This window comes from Diceros bicornis, chromosome 23, assembly GCF_020826845.1.
Source record: "Diceros bicornis minor isolate mBicDic1 chromosome 23, mDicBic1.mat.cur, whole genome shotgun sequence".
In the NCBI taxonomy this organism is placed as follows: Eukaryota; Metazoa; Chordata; class Mammalia; order Perissodactyla; family Rhinocerotidae; genus Diceros; species Diceros bicornis.
This window is the reverse complement of record NC_080762.1, coordinates 54,874,509-54,892,208: the sequence shown is the minus strand read 5'-3', so window position 1 is coordinate 54,892,208 and position 17,700 is coordinate 54,874,509. Positions and strand designations below refer to the sequence as shown.

General features: G+C 35.9%; 1 protein-coding gene across 4 annotated transcripts in view; it reads left to right on the top strand.

Annotated features, from left to right (window-relative positions):
* The window catches only part of MYO6 (myosin VI), a 150,998-nt gene that overhangs the window by 89,825 nt on the left and 43,473 nt on the right, over positions 1 to 17,700 (top strand). For all 4 annotated transcript variants that reach the window (XM_058566750.1, XM_058566753.1, XM_058566752.1 and 1 more), the window contains exons 11-16: positions 2,107 to 2,287; positions 7,354 to 7,498; positions 9,700 to 9,857; positions 11,694 to 11,785; positions 13,447 to 13,519; positions 15,085 to 15,212. In XM_058566750.1, coding sequence (XP_058422733.1) covers positions 2,107 to 2,287; positions 7,354 to 7,498; positions 9,700 to 9,857; positions 11,694 to 11,785; positions 13,447 to 13,519; positions 15,085 to 15,212 — 777 coding nt within the window. The remainder of the gene's footprint in view (positions 1 to 2,106; positions 2,288 to 7,353; positions 7,499 to 9,699; positions 9,858 to 11,693; positions 11,786 to 13,446; positions 13,520 to 15,084; positions 15,213 to 17,700) is intronic.

Sequence of the window (17,700 nt, the reverse complement as noted above, 5' to 3'; positions counted from 1 at the left end):
AGATGAGTCTGCAATTAAGTTTTGTTTAAGTTGACATGTTATTTATTATCATAGACACAGATGTCTGAATTATAAATCATAAACTTTAGTTAATGTTACAACCATGGTTGGAACTTTAAGAACTGACATTAGTATTTATTGTGGTATCTTCCTTTGTCATAATAGCCTATATTTTTATAAGGCATCATCAAAATACAGAAATTGTATTTTTTCACTAAGGTAATGGAGACATTTCCTAGTGGGACATAGCAGCTATTTTTCTTAAAGGAAAAAAAAAGAAAAAAAAAATATATATATATATGAAAATTTGATCTTTTGGCATGGAAAAAACTGAGTAGAAAGGAAAGAAAATTGGATTTTACTTTCCAAAGAGTAACATGTGCTCTTTGTTCTCTTCTAAGAAAAAAATATCCTCTTTCGTATTCTAGAGTAAGCATACTTTGTCAGGAAGCTTATTCATGTTATTGAGTGTATATATAAAAATATATAAGTGAGCAATGGATTAATATATTTACTTTTTATGTCTTCTTTATCAGGAGGATGAGGTGATCATTTTGACTAATTAGAATCCTTTGCCTAGTTCCATTTGAGTGTCTTTAAGCTGTGTGCAATTTTTAAGAGAATGCAGTATTTTTAGTCTGCCATAATAGCAATATGTTCATTAACGTTTATTTGGAAACAGTTATTAAATGAAATAACCATTTAATTGCAAGACTAAAAATTCTGCATATGTGTTTTCTGTTAACTTTGGCTGCATGTGATTGTTTCCTTTGCTTCTTTTAAGAATAAAATTACATTTCTTTATCTAGACATTTTCCAGAAATTTCACACAAGCATAATTAAACATTTTAAAGAATTTTATGGAAAGACAATTACAACTTTAGCTGGGAAGCAATTGGCAACTGGGAGGGAAAAAACATCTCCTAGAGGTATCTTTAATGGCCAGCTAATTCTGATGCTGTTACCTAATGTCTAATTTTACTTATTAATTCTCAAGTTCTGGAAAATTCCTAGTCCAGTCTTAATGTGTCCAGTAAGTTTTATTTTTCTCCTTCTAGTTTCTGCAGGCCTGACTTTCTTCATCCCTTTTTGTGAGTTTTTTTGAGGTTCTAACAAATGAATACTTGAGATGCAAATTCTTTTAGGAAAGAAACCAAATTTTGTCTTCATTTTTTCTGAAATCTTTTCAGTCATTGCATAAATTCTTAGAGTAAGCATAATGCTTACTAATACACTTTACTCATATATATTTATATAGAAAGGTTTAAAAAATAATTCTCAGGCCACAAAAATTGTTATTAGCCTGTCCACTGTTTACTGCTGTTGAGTGTTGGTGCAGTTGATGGCAGTTGACATGAAAGAGTATAATGCTTTAAATTTAAATTTTTATTACATATTTAAATTTTTATTACAGTTTTTTACCTTAGTTCTTTTTGATCTATCGATTCATTTCAACCACTGATATTCCCCTTTTTCAACTCAATTTATATTTTTATCTAATATCCTAGTATTATAATGCTTTAGAGTTAAAATTGTAATTTAATTGGAAAACATCTCATTCCATTTTTGATTGAAATTCTTTTTTTTTGTGAGGAAGATCAGCCCTGAGCTAACATCCATGCCAATCCTCCTCTTTTTGCTGAGGAAGACCGGCCCTGAGCTAACATCTATTGCCAGTCCTCCTCCTTTTTTTCTCCTTTTTCTCCCCAAAGCCCCAGTAGATAGTTGTATGTCATAGTTGCACATCCTTCTAGTTGGTGTATGTGGGACGCGGCCTCAGCATGGCCGGACAAGTGGTGCGTTGGTGTGCGCCCGGGATCCGAACCCGGGCCACCAGTAGCGGAGCACGTGCACTTAATCGCTAAGCCACGATTGAAATTTTTATTGAGATAATTGTAGATTCATATGCAGTTGAGAGAAATAATACAGAGAGACCCTGTTGTGCACTTTACCCATTCAGTTTTTGAATATGTTAGAATACTAAAGTTTTTCCATTGATACATTTTATTTTGCATGTTATATAATGCATTAATAGACCTTGTGCAGTTGGTTTAGTATATTTAAATAATATAAAGAGCAGTTTATTGATGTCTTATTGTTTTGTAGTATCTTAAGGCAGGTTCCTTGAAAGACCCTCTGTTAGATGACCATGGAGACTTTATTAGAATGTGCACGGCCATGAAGAAGATTGGTCTGGATGATGAAGAAAAGCTGGATCTGTTCCGGGTGGTAGCTGGTGTCCTGCACCTTGGAAATATTGATTTTGAGGAAGCCGGCAGCACTTCAGGTTTTTTTTCTTTATGGTTTTTTGCTTTGTTTTGTTTTTTTTAAAGAGGAGTAACATTAGAAGTTCTGTGATTTCTTTGTCATAAGTAAATTGAATCTGTTTTTGTGCAGGTTAATACCCTGAAATTTCTAGAATATACTGTGTTACATGGTGAATCTTGCAAATGAAGGATGCTGCATTATTAGTCATTATGAGCTCGGTTTTGAACAAATCAGTGATACTGATGAGGAATAAACTTTTCATTTTATGAAGAATAAGTATCTCTGACTACCGGGGTCATATTTAGTTAAATTTTTCAACTGATATTATACTTTTCTAAATAAGTGAACAGAATAATTCTCTGCTATCTATTAAGGTATTTTGACAGTTTTCTGGTTCATTGATCTAAAGTTGGATCAGTTAATTAGGGCAATTGAATACATAAAAGCCCATACACTTTATTACTGGGAAATGAAAATAAGTTAACTTTATGCAAATTGGAAAGAGCATTTAAATGCTTGGATGATAGTAACTTTTCAACCCTAGTGTTTCAGTCTCTGCGTAAACAGTAAGGCTTTTTGTATAATCTTAAGTTTGATCCATGAATACAGGGTTGGCAGACTGTGGCCCATGGCCAAATCTGACCAGCTGCCTGTTTTTGTAAGTATCACAGCACACCTATTCTTTTATGTCTTGTCTATGCCATCTTTCATGCTCAGTGGCAGAGTTGAGTAGTTGTGACAGAGACTGTACAACCCGCAAAGCCTAAAATCTGACACTTTAGAGAAAAACATGTTGACTCCTGCATAAATAAGTTATTTAAAAATTTTATATCAAGAATGAGTTAAAAAAAATTGAAAATACCATTTAATATCACAGTCAATAACATGGGCTTTAGTATCAGATTCGAGAAGCTCTCTGAGTGTTGTTTTTTTCATTTGTAGAATAATGAAAAAATAATCCATGAGAAGTGCTTTTAAAGTATAGTACTTAGCTGTAGTATGCATAGAGGGAAAGGGCACAAGAAGAAGGAAAAAGAACATTTAAAAAAAATGTCTGCTATGTACTAGATTCTTCATATACTGTATTTCATCGTAAACAGCGTAATCATAATCTAAACTTCATGAAGATGATGAGGTAGAGGGTGTTATCTCCATTTTACAGAAGTGGAGCCTCTGCAGAAGTGAAGTGATATGGTTATTAATGAAGTTGTAGATGTGGGAGGCGGGTTCTACCCATTTCCAGCTGTCTCAGGTACTTGTGATAGTTGGCCCTCACTGCCCCTGTCACTGCACAGTCCCGAGCTGTGAGTGAGCAGGCTGAAATAGACCGTCTTAATGACGTTCAGCTTCAGCGTCTTGTGATGCTGTGAAGTCAGTAACCTCAGAGGCAACCTAGTGTAGTATTTAAGAGCACATGCTCTTGAGCCAGACTGTTGACCCTGTACGACCTGCGTGTGTGACCTTGGGCCAGGACTTGACCTCTCCATGTCTCAGTTTCTTCACCTGTATACTAGAGATAATCACAGTCCCTACTTCATGTTTTAAAGAGGAATAAATGAGTTAAATATTTGTAAAATGATGCAAATACTTATGTCTGGCACATACTGTGTTTCAATGAATAAGTAAAATAAAAATAAAGATTACTCCCAGTTTAAAATAAAAAGAAAACCAAGCAAAATCAGGTATGTTCTTAATATGCATTAAAATTTTTTATTAGTTTTTTTGAGGGATTTGAAAATTTGTTTTGAAAATCTGATGTATGTTAGAATATGTTTCATTTGCTCTGTAGCGTTGTTATGCCTGGCAGCATGTGGGAGTTCTAAGTAATACAAAAAAGTTCAAAATAATTAATGCACACTTTGGAAGTGTTGTTAGAAGAGATAGTGGCATTTTCCTGCCTCATATTATTACCCTGTGTTAGAACTTGCAGGTATACAGAGGATCATAAACATGGCATGTTCTAGTTAGTTGAAAAGCACTTAAACAGTCAAAAGGCACGTAGCACATATTTACATTACCTTTTATTTTTCTTCTCAAACTTCTTTCGGTTGAAGGGAAAATAAACAGAAAGCAGAGAAGACTGGCATGAGGCAATCATCAGAAGAATTAATAAACTAAGTTATTTTTATTTTAATAACTAAGATTTTATTATATTAATCTTCATTCTTCCTATGACCCTTCCTATAGATCCAAATGGTTTAGAATTGATTTTTTTCCCCCTAGAGAGCTTGATTTTGTCCTGTCCTCACAATTTGAAAAAGCTCTAGATATTTTTGTAACTATTTTATCAGAAAATTTATTCTCCAATAAATGTTTAGAAGACACTTACTATTATTGAGAATTTTTTCATGATGGAAATGTGAAAAATACCTATTGGGACTTCCTATTTTTTAAATTCCACATAGCAAAAATATACATATAAGAACAAATTTTAAAAATGTTTAAATAAGTTCTTTTTTGGAAAGGAAGTGACATGAAAACCTTGAATTATTTTACAGTACTTTGTTTAAAACTTTAAAATCAATTTTTTTTATGTAAGCATTACATAATTCCTGGAAATGTGTGAGAAACTTTGCAAAATTGTAAGAAAGAAGTATTTAAATGAATTAATGAATTATTGGTGGTCAATTTTTTGAGAATTATATGATTTTAGATAATGTGTATGTGTGTAGAAACTAGAAATTAGTAGTAAGCTTACTTTCATAGAATTAAAGGTTTACTATATCTTCTAAGTATTCTTCTCCCCTTATTTTTTTTGGTAACAGCTTTGTTGAAATATAATTCATATACCATACAACTCACTCATTTAAAGTGTACAACTCAGGGGTTTTTAGTATATTTAGAGTTGTGCAACCATCACCACAATCAGTATTAGAACATTTTCGTCACCCCAAAAAGAAACACCATACCCGTCAGCAGTCACCCCTTGTTCCCTCCCAAATCTCTCAGCCTTAGGCAATCACTATTCTACTTTCTCTCTCTATAAATTTGCCTATTATTGGCATTTCATATACATGGAATCATACAATATGTGGTCTTTTGTGACTGGCTTCTTTAGCATAATGTTTTCAAGGTTCATCCATGTTGTAGCATGTATCAACACTTCATTTCTTTTTATTGTTGAGTAATAGTCCATTTTATGGATATACCACATATTGTTTATCTGTTCGTCATCTGATGAACATTTGGGTTGTTTCCATCTTTGGCTATTATAAATAATGCTGCTATGAACATTCGTGTAAAAGTTTTTGTGTGGACATGTGTTTTCATTTCTCTTGGGTATATTCCTAGGAGTAGAATTGCTGAGTCATGTAGTAACTCTTTGTTTAACTCTTTGAGAAACTGTCGGACCATTTTCCAAAGTAGGTGTACCATTTTACTTTCTCATCAACAGTGTATGAAGGTTCCTGTTTCTCCACGTACTCACCAACACTGTCTGTCTGTCTGATTATAGCCATCCTAGTGCATGTGAAGTGATATCTCACTGTGGTTTTTATTTGCATTTCCCTGATGGCTCATGACACTGAGCATCTTTTCATGTCTTTATTGGCCATTTATATATCTTTTTTGGTGAAATGTCTGTTCATATCTGTTGCCCATTCATTAATTGGATTGTCTTTTTATTATCAAGTTGTAAGTTTTTTAGATATATTCTAGATACAAGTTTCTTATTAGATATATAATTTACAAATATTTTCTCTCATTCTGTGGGTTATTTTCTCAATTTTTGAATAGTGTTCTTTGAAACACAAAAGTTTTTCATTTTTATGAAGCCCGATTTGTCTATTTTTTCCTTTTTTGTGCTTTTGGTGCCATATCTAAGAAACCATGACCTACTCCAAGATCACGAAGATTTATGTTTGTGTATTCTTCTAAGAGTTTAATAGTTTTAGCTCTTACATTTAGGTCTTTGATTAATTTTGAGTTAATTTCTGTGTATGGTGTGAAGTAGGGGTCCAACTTCATTATTTTGCATGTGGATATCCAGTTGTCTCAGAGCCATTTGTTGAAAAAGCTGTTCTTTCCCCAATAAATTGTCTTGACAACCCCTTATTCGTATAAGGTCTCATGTCTGTTTCTCCTCAGATGAGTCTATTAAATACTTTATTAATTTGTCATGATAGAATGATTTTTACACATTCTTTGTAGTTTTGAAATTAGTCTTGAAATGAATCATTTATAAACATTAAACCTTAAAAATATTAGTAAAATGTTTATTTTTAATATTAGTAGTAATAATAAAGATAATAATAGTCAACCTTTATATAGTGCTTACTCTGCCCTAGGCACTATTCCAGGCACTTCACGTGTCACCTTATTATTCTTCATAACAACCTTATTAGGTAAGTACAGTTATTATCCAGTTATTATCCTCATTCTATGGATAAGGAAAAGGCACAGAGAGAATAAGCAACTTGTTCAAGGTCACATAGCTAATAAGTTATAGAGCCATATTAGCCCAAAGTCTAAAGCACTGCAGTATACTGTCTTTCTATATAATACTTTTTAAAACAGCCTCCATGGATAGAAATCTCTAGATATGATATACGGGTAATAGCTGTTCCCTCCTCACCCTCTTCCTCTGTCCTCAAGTAACATGAGCATGTGCAAATGAACACACACACACACACACACACACACACACACACACACACAGACACCCACATTGACCTACTAAAGTGCCTTACAACATTTGCCTCTAAAATTGCTCTTGGAAGTTTTCTGGAGTCATATGAGTTTTAATGATAAGGCACTATATTTCTTCAGAGATTTAATATATTAACGAGGATTGTAATCCATCATTAATATATTTCACTTGCAGGGTCATAAAAAAATGAAACAGTGGCAGGTTAGTATTGATGGGCTGAAAGGATTTATCATGGGCTCCCTCAGGTGAGGGTCTCCTGTTGACCTTGGCAGTATGAGTGTCTGACAAGGGTGGTGAAAAAGTGGAGTGAAATTAAAAGTCACAAATAAGCCTTCTCTATTCCATAGTTTTATGTAAGTCAAGTGTACTTCTAAGAAGCGGATCTTGGAAATCTGGTTTACATAATGTTTGTTAATTTTAAAATATATTTTTGTTAGGTGGTTGTAATCTGAAGAATAAATCTACTCAGTCATTGGAATGTTGTGCTGAATTACTGGGTTTGGATCAAGATGATCTTCGTGTAAGTCTAACTACAAGAGTCATGCTAACAACAGCAGGGGGCACCAAAGGGACAGTTATAAAGTAAGTTCCTTAACTCATTACTTGGTAAAAATCCTGCCTTGAGGTTTGTCAAGGCAGAATCATTTTTCGAGAACACTGAGATTTAAAGTTGATCTTTATGCATGATTCATTCTTTTCATTATAATGTTCTAAAATGTGCTTGATACATCAAACTTCCGTGCATCTCAGTGCAGTAATCCACCATGTAAATGCACACTGACTTCCATAGCTCTTCAAGTGATTCCTTACACACGTGCTGCAGGGCACAGATTTGGAGTTGATAAGGTAAGAGAGAGGTTTACTTTTGTATAACTACAAAAATAGTTGATTATGTTAATCATTATTTGACTTTTAGGTAACTTTTTTTTTTCTTCAATTTTTCAGAATAGTGTATTTTTTTGAGATATAATTCAGTTAAAAAAAGTGTACCATTTAGTGGTTTATAGTATATTTATGAGGTTGTGCAACATTACCATTATTTAGTTTCAGAAGGTGACAGATTTTACTTTAAAAGTGATTTTCCTTGCAAATGGCTTGTACTAAAATTTGTAAGTAGAACTCACTTGAGTAAAACACTCAGCAAATAGAATTTCTCCTTACCTTTAAGATTCTTCATTTGGAGGAAATTGCAGATGGTAAGACAAAAGGAGCCTAGCCAAGATTTTTTAGATCAGTAACAAGTACCTGTAGGTGGTGTCTGGGTCTGTGTACACTCTTGGCTCAGTCTTGTATGTTTTATGCATTTTTGTTTTTGGTACTGTAAAAATTGAAGTTCAGTCATCGTTTTGAGGCACTGTAAGATCTTTATTTGTGGGGGAAAAAGTCAGATCCTCTGTCCCTTGCTAAGTAAGGCAGGCAGTGAGTTCTAGTGACATATTTCAGAAAAATTTTCAACAAATTAAAACAAAAAGGATTAAAAAAAAAACAAAAAACTTTTAGCCACTCAGAAAATTTGGTAGCTCTTACGCTTTGCGACATGTCAGCAAGGTTTGCTTAGCCTGATTCTTTGCTAAGCTAATCCAAATTATTCTTATTATAAAGAAAACCTTGGTGAGGAGGATGTATAGTAGTGCCTTTTGGCCACTTGGTTCCTTGGAGAGATTTCTGAGGCCCAAGAAGAGGCCAGTAGAAGCACAGGTGGGTGGTCCTCAGGTGTCATCTCCGTTTCCCCTTTATCCTACAGCAGTTCTTTCATGTGTTTTATGTATGGAGTATTCACATAAGATTCTCTTTAGGAAAGGGTTCCATTGCAGGAAATAGAAGTTGGAAAACCACTGTTTCGAAGGGATTCAGGTATCTGAATCTGATCTGAATGACTTTTAAGGTTACTTCCAAATTGGTTATTTTTTTCTGGTGCTCCCATGGTTCCCCGTGCCTACATTTATGACAGCATTTAGCATGGTGTTTGGAAATTCTCTTTTATGGCGATCTCTCTTCATCAGACTGTAATTTTCTTGAGGGCAAGGGTTGTGTGTCTGTGTCTGCAACATCTAATACCGTGTAGTTACTTATATTAAATAATAGAGTTGGGCACTTCCAATTTTAAGATGTAAACATTTTTTCCTACACAATGTTAAACAAGTTACTGAACTTGAAAGTTATCCTGAATTAAACACAATTTCTTTTGCATTTAAGGAAAGTCAAAAGGAAGATTATTCCTCTGAACAGTTTTTTATATATTTGGCATGTACAGTGAAGTATAAATTAAGGTTAAAAAGATGTTTTAAGCCTGAAGCTCTTTTACTCAATAGTAGATTTTTTTTTTTTGTGAGGAAGATTAGCCCTGACATAACATCCGATGCCAATCCTCCTCTTTTTGCTGAGGAATATTGGCCCTGGGCTAACATCCGTGCCCATCCTCCTCTACTTTATATGGGACGCCGCCACAGCATGGCTTGACAAGTGGTGCGTAGGTCTGCGCCCGGGATCCGAACCTGCGAACCCGGGGCCACCGAAGCAGAGCACGTGAACTTAACTGCTGCTGAGGCCGGCCTCTCAATAATAAATTTTTAATCTAATTCTAGATAATTCCTTTAGTTCTTCTCTTGTAGTGTTCTACTTAGCCCCATTTGTCTGTGGCCATTCACAAAGGACCTTTTGTAACTGTTTATTTTGTTCTTCACAGTGCAGATGCTTAGATGTCCTTTGATCTTGGGTATCTGGCATTGTTTTCACAATATGTTACTGTCAAGGATTTTCATTGGTATAGTCTTCTTTTATAGAGTACCCCTGAAAGTGGAGCAGGCAAACAACGCTCGAGATGCCTTGGCAAAGACTGTCTACAGCCATCTTTTTGATCATGTGGTAAACAGAGTAAATGAGTGTTTTCCTTTTGAAACATCATCCTATTTTATTGGAGTCCTAGATATTGCTGGTTTTGGTAAGTATAATTTTGTTTGTGAGTTTGATATTTTTCATTCAAGTTTTCACACATTTAAAACAAAAAAAAATAACCTTTTTTCCCTTGTAATACCTTTCACTTGATGAATTTTCAGTCATATGTCCCTACCTACGTTTCATAATATGATTTAAATAGGAAGTTGATGCTTCCAAAAAAAAAAAAAAAAGAATGACTCATGGGTTTTGGTCACACTAATGCTAAAGTTAAAACATGTTGATTGAAACCACTATAGTTAGGAGATGTCTCTATACTCTTAAATGAATGCAGCTAAGTAAAGGTAAGTCTTGAGTGCTACTGATAGAGAGAATTAAGTCATTAAAACCATTGACTGCAGTGTAGAGCTGGGGTACAGAATGACCTAGCATATGGGCCATACTTGTTACTATGTGTAAAAATTCTTTATTAGTGTTAACTGTCAACAGATAGCTATTTCCAGTTAATTTCCACTAAATGAATAAAATATCAAGATAAATATTTGAGAACAACTGCAGATATGAATCTGCAATCAGATATGAAATGAGTCACCAACATCTAAATGCCACTTTGGTCTGAAGGACCGTGTTGTAAACATCTGAGTAAATCTGACCGTTTTTATATTGGGCTTTTATCAGTGTGGGCATACCTTCTAGCTGTGTTGGATGGAGTCTTCTTCCTTTGTAGTTTGTTAGCCTTTGCCAAGGGAAAGTATGACTGTTTACATTTTGGGAAAGGCAGAGTTTTTTTTTTTAAAGAATGCCCTTCTATTTTATTTATTTACTTATTTTTTTGCTGAGGAAAATTCATCCTGAGCTAACATCTGCTGCCATTCTTCCTCTTTTTGTATGTGAGCCGCCACCACAGCATGGCCACTGACTGATGAGTGGTGTAGGTCCCTGCCCAGGAACTGAACCCAGGCCACCCAAGCAGATTGCACCGAACTTAACCACTAGGTCACTAGGGCTGGCCCAGAGATTTTTGTTTTTTAAATTTTATTATTATTATTATTTTTTTTTTTTGGTGAGGAATATTGTCCCTGAGCTAACATCTGTGCTCATCTTCCTCTGTTTTTTATGTGGGATGCTGCCACAGCATGGCTTGATGAGCGGTGTGTAGGGCCGCACCCAGGATCGGAACCCGCAAACCCCAGGCCACCGAAGCGAAGCTCGTGAACTTAACCATTACGCCACCAGGCCCGCCCCAGAGTTTTGTTTTTGATGTGATATATATTTTAAAACTTATAACAAATCATTACCTTTTGTTCAAAAGTAGAGAAACACTCATCACTGTTTTAAGATTTCATGGTCTTCAGACATCGCTTCCTGGTCTGCACCAGTTTTAGCATCACACATGCATATATAGAATCATAACACAGCTGCGGGGATCTTAGAGAGCATATAATACAGTCTCTCAGTTTTAGAAATGAGTTAGTATCCATCACATTTCTTAATAACTGTAATTGTACAGGTGAAACAGGAAAATCTGAAGCACTTGCATTTTAAGCCATTTTTGTTCTTTAATTTAGATTGCTTTATTACCTGTGCTTAAAAAATTCTGTTGAAAGTGGCTTATGTTTTGTATCTTTACTATATGACATTTATCTTATCTGACAAACACCTTTTTTTGTCAAGTGAAGCAAGGTATTTTTAATACTTAATTTTAAAGCCTAACAAAATTTAAGTCTTGAACTAAGTGCACTTGGGGAATATAGAACAATTATATATATTTTTTACCTAATATTAAATTAAGCATTGATACAATAAAATTTTATCATAAGATAAACTTATTAATATGAAGTTGATATAATGATGACTCTTGATTCTGGTTTTATGTTTTCAGAGTACTTTGAACATAACAGTTTTGAACAGTTTTGCATCAACTATTGCAATGAAAAACTTCAACAATTTTTTAATGAAAGGATTCTGAAGGAGGTAATTGCCATTACAATTTAAATTTAAGAACTGCATGAAGCTATTTTAAATTTCAAGGACCAGAGACATGCCACAGTCACCCTGGTTGGTGAGGTGTCATGTACGGTGGCCCAGGGAATCAAAGATGCCCCGTGTAGCCCCCTGTGGCTCAGCTGTTGTTCAGGCACATCAGAAGTTCTAACGGTGCAGTCGAAGCTTAGAGACCCGATGGAAAACTAACAGACACCTCCTCAGAAGTGAACAGCTACTGCTTCTTACTAGTGGCTCACTAGACTTGAAATTCTGCTTATTTCTTTTCTGCTTCTGTTGTCTCTGCTCCAGCCACAGCCAAACAATTCTCTTCCTCTCATCCCCGACGTTGGCATCGCCCACCCTTCCTCTGGGTCTGTCTTCTTCTTCGCACTCTGCTACATGCTCGTCTTCTCTCTGTGTGGCAGGAAAGCCACCAAGTCAGGAGATTCAATGAGTGCATGGGCCTGGAGTGCCTGGGCAGTGCTTTCCCTGCCATGCTCCCCTGTGCACCGCCAGTCGCCTGCGAAGAGCGGACACCACCTCTGGTCCAGTGAGCAATTTCCACCACTGCCCTTGGTGAATAACTGTGGGCGTGGCTGACACTCACAGTCCCAAGTCTAGGAAGGTTGCTTTGTAGTTCTTTAGAGTGCAGAGCAAGTAAAGGTAGCTTTGGATCTGTTGATTTGTGTTTCGCTCACCATTTTGAATTCCCTTGTATTTGAATTCTCCAGTATTTTCTTACCAATAGTCTTGACTTTCCCTCCTTTGTGCTACTTGAGATACATTTTACTGAATGAAGATAGTGGAGTGAAAGGGAACTCAGAAGTAATGTAGTTCCGCCCTTTATTTTACAGATGAAGAAAATAATTCCCAGAGTAGTCCAGTGACTCCTGCAGGTGTGAATCCGCCTTCCTGGTGGCTGCCCCACAGCACTGTGTTCTCCTCATGTTAGCACTGCTGGTTTCTGAGTTCCATCCTCCACTGTATCTGGGCTTGAAATGGGAAATACCTGCTTTCCTTTTCCCACCCCATCCATCTTTTCCCACATTTTTAATTATGTTTTTGTCTTTGAGTTTCCCAGCACATTCTTCCTTTTGTACATTTTACTTATATACTATAGTTAAACCAATTCTGGCATAAATGAACAGGTGAAACAAGTACTTATCAGTTAAGATAGTTTCTCTGAAAATATTTTATCCAGCTACATTAGTTCCTCCATTACTATGTGAAGTTTTACATGTATGCTTATCACTTAACGTACCCTAATTCTTCCCTTCCCCTCACTTTAAAATTGCTAAAAAATATTTCAAAGCCCTGATCTTTCCTTGGGTTTGAATGGTTATAAACAAATCTCTATTTGTGCATAGCTGCTCTGTGTATTTCAAGAACAGTGTCCTTATCTGCAGGAGGGAACATTTCCACATATGAATCTTCTGTTGGCCATTTGGTTTTTGATTTCACATTGCTTTAGTGGCAAGGATTTTTCTTCCCTAATGTTTTGTAAGACTCCTCGGCTCCTGAACTAGTTGTTATGAGCCTTTGTACTTGACTAATCAATAAATGTTATAATCAGAAATGGCACAGAACATTCAATCCATTTTATATCGTACAGTATTTCTCCATCTAGGATTATGATTATTTCATTTTAGGAACAAGAACTCTATCAAAAAGAAGGTTTAGGTGTTAATGAAGTACCTTATGTGGATAATCAGGACTGTATAGGTATGTATATTTTTTGCTCCACTTTTGGGAAATGTGGGAAGATATAGTGAATGCTTTTACTAGTAATTTTCTATGCTCTGTGATTGATATTACTGGTTATGAGACTTGAAACTGTGGTATTTGAGAGAGGTTTTACTTCTCTAGTATTTTAGGAAGTTATTTTTCCTACCAAGGCATCAAATTCAGCTATGTTGAGAGTTTTCCTAAAATTTCTTCTATTTACTGTGATGAGTATTTTCTTACTTAAACAACTAACATGTGAATAAGGTAAGAAAGTAACTAAGTTGCTTAAGCAGTGGAGGGATTTATCATCTCACGTGAGGAAGTCCATAGTTTAGCCCGGCTTCAGGGAGGTTGGTCAGGGTTTGATTTGGCTCTGTGGTTCTGCGCTTCTCCTGCTTCTTTTCTCCTCTGGGCGTCGGCAGCCCCCTCTGGCCAGTTGCAGATTGGCTTCGGAAGTTCCACATGTAATATCTGGATAATTGCAGCAGCAGAAAATGATCTCTGTTTTTCTTGTTCATTATTATCACTAAAGAAACCTTTCCTGTGGCCACCTAGCTAGTGCTCAGTGTTCTTTTTCTGTCCCATCTCATCTCTAAAATCAACTGTTGGGCAAGCCTTGTTTTGAAATCCAATTTGACAATCAGGTCAGTAACTCATGTGCTAGATTTGGACAAGATACTATTATATTACATTAGTATAACTTTTCATTAGTATAACTTTACATTAGCATAACTTTTCAAAGCACTTGCACATCCTACCTGGTCCACTCAGCATTCCCTTCGCACACCATATCCTTTCTCAGTCCCGTGTGCCGTAGCCTGTATGGTTTGATATCTTGGTTGGCTGGAACTCCTCCCCTTCCATTTATCTTTCAGCCAACTTCCACATACTTCTACACCTTTCAGAATACTCTCATTTATAGCTTAGTTCAGCATGCCTGCCCCTTTACTGCCACTAATTGCCCAAGAAGCATCATTCTCTGAACAATGCAGTCAGAATCTTGATGTCTCTTCATATGTCCTGTGACTTTTAGAGTCTGTCCCATTTAACAGTTCTTATATATTGTATTTAAGCAGCTTACATTTTACAGTTATTTTGTAAAGGCAGGAAATTTGAACAACATGAATGGAAGGAGCATAAAAATGTGCTATTACTGAAAGGTTTTGCTGGAAAACACGTAAATTGATATCTATAAGTGGTATTAAAAAGCAGTGCATACAAAAGCTTCTGTAGTTTTACTTCATTTTGAGTATAGATATCATCTGGAAGAGGAGGAATTTCTTTTCCCTTAGCCTCTTATCCTAGCTTACAATTGGAATGGTTTATATTAGTTACTTTCTTTATGGAGTTTTCTAAAACCTATATTAAATGTATTACTTCCTAATAAATTACCAGATTTGAAATAAAATCCATCTGTTCTCTATAGCTTTTGAGAGAATACTTATAGAATCATCTGTTACATTGTTTCTGGGCAGTCCTTGAAATTTATGATCAGTAAATTGTTCACATATCTTCAAGATGTTATATTTTTTACCCTATCGTATTTTGATTTTTTGAAATAGATTTAATTGAAGCAAAATTAGTGGGAATACTGGATATTCTGGATGAAGAAAATCGCCTTCCTCAGCCGAGTGATCAGCACTTCACATCTGCAGTTCACCAGAAGCACAAAGACCACTTCCGCCTCACTGTGAGTTTGCCATTCCGCATTGAGACCCTGGTGGAAGAGAGACCTTGAAGAAGATGCATTAGGTGTTAGATACTAGATAATTAGAAATTAGAATCATAAGTTATGTAGGGATTAGAGAAACTATAATTTATCAAACCATCATCTTCTGTAGATGGGCATTTAATTTTATATATATAATTTATATATATATATATATTTTTTATGATGATCTGTCTAGTCAAGGCTCTTTTAGCTGGATAGAAAGTACATTTCACCTATCTAAAGTGTAGAAAAAGATTTACCTGCTGTTTTTATGTTCTCCCTTCTGAGCAAAGTGGCCATCAGTTGCTTTGTTTTGTATTATGTAACCTTGTTCACATTTCAGGGGTTAGTACCTCGAGTCACAAGCAGCCATCTGTCTGTGCATTTGTAAGAGCAGCAATGAAGGTTATGGCTTAGGTCTGACTGGTGGAAGCAATCCATATTAGATAGTGATCAGCCAGTTCATTTTGATGCCCTTTCCTAAGGTTTTTTAAATGAAGAATACACTAAGAGGGACATAGAAGCTGAAACAATGGAAGAATTAGCTAAAGGGAAAAACAGACACAAAGAGCAGTAGAAATAAATAAGTGCACTTCTAAAGAGGCCAGAAGACATGTTTCCCTGAACTGCCGTTAGGTCATAGAGCTGTGCTTGATCCTTGCAGTGATGAACAGTAGAGCCATTCTCCAGGAGGCTGGACTGTGCGGCTGTTGAGATGTTTCTTGTGTTCACCTAATTCTGTTTATCTTTACATGCAACCGTCATCACCTGAGTAACACAAGCACAGCTCCGACCTTGTCCCCAGAGAGAGCCTGACTAGCACAGAGAAATATGGGTGTTAATTTCATCCATGAAAATAAGTACTGCCTCATCCTACAGAGAACAACAAAGGAAGGAAGAAGGAAGAAGGAAAAGAAAAGAAAAGCTGCTTAGAGTTGCAAGTGCCTCGCATTCTTTTTATGTTTTGAGATTTTAGTGTAGTGTAACAGTTGTTGCTTTGATGGATCCAGGAGCTTAAGTTAATGACAACAAGTGTTCTTGTTTCCATACATCGTTAACGAAATCAAGAATATTCCTGAAAAGCTGATGTAATTTTGTTAACTCTCTCTGGGGACTGGATCCCACAAACACCTGCTCCATTGACTTGGCGTTCCTCTGTATCCCTAAATATTTCTTGTAATTTGGAGCCTGTTTCTCATACTTCAGTGGAGATAGAAGTAAAACAATATGTGTCCTCAACAAAACTTTTGCTAAGACTGCTAAGTCCTATTTATTTGCTGCTCATCGGTCTTTGTTATGACCAGCCTGTGGATGCCTGGTTACCTTTTCCATGAGTACTGATTGCTAGTCAACAAAATTGTGACCAGGGTCTCAGAGACCTGTAACTCTAAGGACAGCAAAATAAAGCATCAGGAATGGGCTTCGGTTGCTTTTCTCAAGGAGAACAAGAGCAAAACACTAAATCCTAATTTGTATAGATCATAACTTTTCTTGTATTTCTTTGGAAATAAAACAGATAATCTTTATTGAACACTTAGCATGTACCAGGCACTGTTGTAAGGTTTTTAATTGAATTGTTTTATTTAATCCTCACAACAGTTCTCTGGGGGTAGATCGTATTAGTATCCCCATGCCAGAAATGAGGAAACATGCATGGAGAGGTTCAGTGACCTGCCGTGTATAGCACGGTAAGGAAGAGGTGGCTTTGGGGATCAGGCCAGGCAGTCAGACCCCAGGTGCTCACTCTGCTTCATGCTGGTCGTTGCCTCTCATAGAGAAGAGGCTTTGTGGTGTGCTCGCTCTCTGGTCTGGAGACAGCCTGGTAAGGGTCCCGAGTCTTAGCTTTTTCATTTCTTTTCACTTTTAAATTTTGAGTGGATTCTTAACCTTAGGTTATTTTGAGGGTCAGATGTGATCTTTTACGTGAAAGTATTTTGGAAACTTTTAAATATGATATAAATATGAGATATTGTAATTAGTGCAACCCTAAAATGATTTAGTTTCCTTCAGATGGATTCAGGCTCATGTGTCAACATGTTAGGATGTATGGTTTAAAACGGTGGGAGAGTCCTATGCTGATGCCAGGTGTGTTTTTAGAACAATGCTTCTCAACCTTGGCTGCACCTAGGAATCACCTGATGTAAATGGTCTGGGCTTTGGGAGGTTTACAAGTTCTCCAGGTGATTCTAATAGAGCAGCCAAGGTCGAGAACCAGTACTTCAGGTAGGGCAGTTAACTATAACATGCCCACTATGTTTTGCATGTGCTTCTAAATAGTATTATTTTTTTTGTCTTACTCCTTTTTTCTTTCCTAAGAGATTATAACCAAATATTTGCTTGATTTCACTGGCGCTTTAAGGCTCACTAGATGTTTAAAGAGCACCATGATTTTGAAAAATGTGAAAATTTCCTTTATAATTTTAAGTAATTTACATCCCAAATGTTTTCTAAAGGAAATTATGTAATA